At 47.4% G+C, this 4,827-nt stretch overlaps 1 protein-coding gene across 1 annotated transcript; it reads right to left on the bottom strand.

Moving 5' to 3' along the window:
- Positions 1-83: 83 nt before the first annotated feature.
- Positions 84-4,672, bottom strand: LOC135167457 (uncharacterized). Its single transcript, XM_064130674.1, has 9 exons — positions 4,253-4,672; positions 3,693-4,012; positions 3,277-3,540; positions 3,117-3,216; positions 2,662-2,967; positions 1,889-2,071; positions 1,167-1,799; positions 444-593; positions 84-335 (listed from the first exon to the last, which is right to left on the bottom strand). Exons 1-9 carry the CDS (start codon positions 4,368-4,370, stop codon positions 295-297), a joined length of 2,115 nt encoding a protein of 704 aa, XP_063986744.1. The 5' UTR covers positions 4,371-4,672; the 3' UTR covers positions 84-294.
- Positions 4,673-4,827: the final 155 nt, after the last annotated feature.

Below are 4,827 nucleotides of genomic sequence, written 5' to 3'. Positions count from 1 at the left end.
GATGGGATTTCCCTCATCAAGTTTTTATAATCGAAGCGAAGCGGATGTGGATGTGGTAGGGTGTGCAAAGATAAACTCTTGCATACAAACAAAATCACGTGTATTGATCGAATTTTTACATGAAATAATGGATCGACGGTTGCATTGAGTAGTACTTTGTACAAGTTGACGGCTTCACCTGGTGGTCGCGAGAATCCGAAGGTAAATGTTTAGTCAACATTCCGGTCCCCCTGAGGGCCGACAGTACTTCCTGTCCAGTTAAAAAAATTCAAATCCAGTGGTTACGGCCGATCATTAGAATGTCAAAATGGGATCCTCTCGGTGGTCCAATATGTCTGCAACCAAAAGGCCCAAAAATTCAGGGGTTCATTTTTATTGTATGAAAATGGCCGGTCACCTCTCCCCGAAATTCCCGTATTTTTTATCATCATGTTTCCACTGACCTTTGGCTATGCTCCACCAGGGCAAAGTGATGTACGTTAAAAATGCATTCAATGGAACCGATTGTGCCCTCCTGGTCTCCTTCCAGAAGTGAAACGTCTGCGTGAACCCCCTCATTGTCCACAATGGATTATAAGCCCCGTCATCCAGCTCTGTTCAACCAACAAAGCCCTCATTACAAATTATCTCCACCAAACTTCCGAGAAAAAAAAAATCCACATCAAATTCATAATTTGACCCGGGCCAGTAACCTCGGTATTCCCCGCGCAAGAGTGCCCGTTACCTCTCGCATATCGAGATTCAGAAACAACCATTCCAGCCATTTATCAATAAACCCAACAAAAAAAACTGCGACGATAAGAATTCAAAACAGCGCATAACATGTAACCAAACGGAATCGATGAAAAAAAAATTAAAAATACGTTAACCACAATTAATGATTGATGCTTGATACCAGAAGAGACTGAATGGTGCTTAATTAGTGCCTGATCAAATTAACAAAACCATTAATGATCCAAAGAATAACAGTGAGCAACGTAGAGGAAGCTGTAGAATAAAATTCATCATTATAAATATTAAAAATGAAATGACAATTCGACTGACGATACCAGTAGAAATCGAACGAGTGACGACACTCAGACGCGGGGGAAGTGAGGATATCGCCCATGGGTCAAGTTGATGATGAATCAAGGTCATTTAACGGGGTTTCTGCTTTATGAAATTACCCTGAGAGCCGGGGCGGCGCGGGAACTCACACCAGTAATAGATGGCCGTTCCATCTGGGGTAACCCGATGGGGTGGAAGTGGATGATTCCCGATGACGCTGCCGGACAGGGCCCTTCTTCGGCGCCTCCTCGGCAGGGTCGCACATTGTCTCTGACAGCTGTCCAGTTGTTTCGATATTCTCGCATTGGCGTTCTTGTCCTTCGGCGATATTCGCGGATGATTGTCGTCGTCGGTGTCGGTCCTGCCATTGGACTCGGCGTCAACGACACCCTCGCTCTTTCTACCGACTACTCCGAAGAGCTCGTCATCGCTGAAGTAGCGACGGGGTCTGTGATGACGTGCCCGGTGTCTTCGGCGAAGTGACTCATCGGTATTTCCGTCCGACGATAAGAATCCTCGCGCGTCCCCGTTCTCCTTGTAATTGGGTAATCTCTGATTGACAAAGGCATTGTCCTCGCTCTCCCCATAACCCAGGGGCAGCTCCTCCTTTCCGTTCACCAGAATAGCTCCCGTGTCCAGCTTTTGCATGACGTTGTCCTCGGTAAGATTGTCACCAGTGGTAACCAGCAGCGACTCACTGCCCACCTCGATATGATGATGCGTCTTGTGACGCTGACGACGCTTCGGTGTTCCTACATCACCCCACGTTAATCTCATATCGTTTTTTTTTTTATTCGTTAACCCCCACGTGGGTGACCTAAACAACAATTCCCCGACTCACCGGCGTAACGTCTCGGCGATGGACAATTTTCATTGTCACAATTACTCTCAATCCGGTCCCTCTCGTCACTTCGTTCCCTAGAGGAGCCGCGTCTCCTCACGCGTGGACTCCTCCGATTATCTTTGCGTCCAGGGCGCAATGACGACGCGACCCGGCCGCCCCAGCTGCTTGCCTGTTCTTTAGCTACAAAGGAAATTTGGCAATTTTTTTTTTTCGCCACTTGTGACGGACACCCTATTCCGGGTGGATTAACGTTTTTTTTTTATTAAATTTGGCGAGTGTGTGGGAGTTTTGGGATTTTAGTCACTTGGGTTTTGCTGGGGACATGAGGATCTATCGAGAGAGAAGAAGAAAGAATTCAACTATTTGTTTCCAGTTATTTGGAAAATACGTCTCCGGATTATTTTTTTCGTTTCGTCGTCACTCGTGCGCATTTCTACCTTCTCCGCTCCCCTGGGTGGCTCAGTATTACTGGGAGCATGCAGCTCTTTTCAATGATGGATACTAGCTGGGGGAGACAATGCGCATGCATAGAACATCAGCATTGAAGTAGTTAAACGACGCAATGATTTTTTTAAAACTTCCAATAAAAAAAATTCAATTAAAAATACTGTCCTTGACCACTTCATCACTGAAATCGAATTCCATACTAATCGTCAAACAGATCATCAAGTTAATCATCAAAGGGTAATAGTGTGTGTACGCTTCCTCCCATTGCCCCTCGGATCGTGCTCAATAAAAATGTCATTCACGTTTTGGTGATGGGTAATTACCGTCACGCACGTCCCCAGCCTCGATTTCATTGAGCCCATTGGCCATGGAGTCGAGACCCTCGTTCTCCGATCGCGCTTTCGATGCACACTGATCCGGCTTCGTCCGCCAGCCACCGCGAACAAAATTATTGAGGTTTGAACTTGGATCGGAGAGTCGTCTCTGGTGACGATACATGAAGAGCTCTTCGGCGTCGTCCCAGTCAGCATCCCAGAGGGCGTCTGTGACGGAGTAGCCGGGCTCTGACGTCGGGGTTTCGGCCCCGGAACCCTTTGGCTTCGTCACCGCCATCTCAGCGTGCCCTTTACCTGTTGAAAGAGATCCGAGTGGTTAATTGATCAATTACTTCAGCAACTGGAGACCAAATGGGTCAGCAGATCTTCCAAAGTCCTGGACGTCCGCTATCAACGGGAAAGTAGAGGCTTTAACGAACGAACGAGACCATGAGGACAATTACCTTGGGGTCCTTTCATGCGGACGAACTCGACGCGCTGAGAAGACGCCCCGGAGAAGAGCCCGAACGTCATTCGTTGCGCCATTTTGGTGCTGAGACTCGACTGCAGGAGAAACGTTGGATCACGTGAAGGAAGAACTCAAGATAGCTAATGTGAGCTTACCCTCGCGTCGTAGACCTTCTTCAACGCATCATACCGGATGGACCCGAGGAAGATGACCCCCTGTACCGCTCCCTCTCGATCCGAAGCCACCAGTTCAACGCACACCATCTCTCCGTCCCTAACTAAAATATCACAGAATACTTCGTCAAAGTTATCAACCATGAAGCAAATGTGCGGATAAGTCATCTCCTCGAGGTCTCCCTTGGCGTCCATTCTACGTCGACTGGGGCTCGCGTAGACCTTCTGCGAGTGGCGTCTGAGTACCTGAAGACGATACGACGAATTACGATATCTCCAAGGAGACGAACGTGACTAATCAACACATGACAATGTTTATGATTAAAATATAAAGAGACGTTCTTTCGGTTTAATTGTTCATGGGTTGATAATTGATAATGACAACGTGGACAACTGACTTGCAGTTCCTTGGGACTAGTCCTGGTACAAATGGCCAGCGTAAGGGTGTAATCAAACTGGTGAACGACGAGATTCAGGTAAACAGTCTCCTCCCAGTCTATATCAGGATCACCAATGGGCAACTTCTTGCTGTCCTTCCTGAAGACATCGACCTCAGTCTCGAACTTCGGTACGTAACGAGACGACGTCTTAATGTGTTTTTTCCGGACAAAGAAGAGGAGATCATCGCCGTCGATGGTGTGCTCAGCCTGAAAGAGAAAGTGACGGACAAACAGGTCTGTCCAGTAGGTCGTCCCCTGCAGCATCACAAATCCGGAATCTGAAAGTATTAATTCATTGAGGGAGTGATAAAAACACAGGTGTTGTACCTGCGTCGACGCAGTGAGTCACACACACAATCAAGTCAGAGAGGTGATCGATACAAAAAGCCGAATGACTCAACGCCTCACGATTTGAATAACTCGTGCTTCATTTTTCCGATAAGTTCATCGATATTTTTAGTCCCTGATTGTAGAGGGGCTTGAAATTCGTGTCTGTAAACAATCGATGATTGACGTACCGTCCTTGAGCAGCTGTCTCATCTCCTTGGTCCTCTGGAAGTTGATCTCCTCCAGCAGCTGTTCGAGCATTGTCGGGGCCCGGGGAAAGCCCCCGGAGCTGCCGGCTAGACTTGCCATTTTCCACTCTAATTAGTCAACCTTTCAGATCAATCCCCTTCACTCTTTCATTGACTCTCAGCTACAGCATCTCGTCGTCATCACCCGTCCAATTCTCGCGTTAGCGCACCTGTTCCGTTGGCTCAACGATTCCCTCAATTTTGGAATAACATTTTACCGGTGAAATTAAAATTTTTCCCGTCTTCGGAGGGATTTTGGGCACTCGAAAAATGAAAAAATTGCGTCGTTGATAAAAGACAGATTGTTGCGACACGGTAGATGCAACTGAGGGGACACAATTTACTTGTCAAAGTGGAGGGAGAGTCGCGCGTCGCCCGGTCGATAAATCCATGCGCAGGCGCATCTTCTCGTAGATGACGCCAGCGTACAGTCGCGCAAGAGCGCGGGATTTCATGGTGCGATAACGACAACAATGCAAGAGATTGGGGAATATGATTTTTAAAGTGTCTTCTTGGTT

This window comes from Diachasmimorpha longicaudata, chromosome 11 (assembly GCF_034640455.1).
Source record: "Diachasmimorpha longicaudata isolate KC_UGA_2023 chromosome 11, iyDiaLong2, whole genome shotgun sequence".
Classification (NCBI taxonomy): Eukaryota; Metazoa; Arthropoda; class Insecta; order Hymenoptera; family Braconidae; genus Diachasmimorpha; species Diachasmimorpha longicaudata.
Note: the sequence above shows the minus strand (reverse complement) of the source record. Positions and strands in the feature narration are given on the sequence as shown.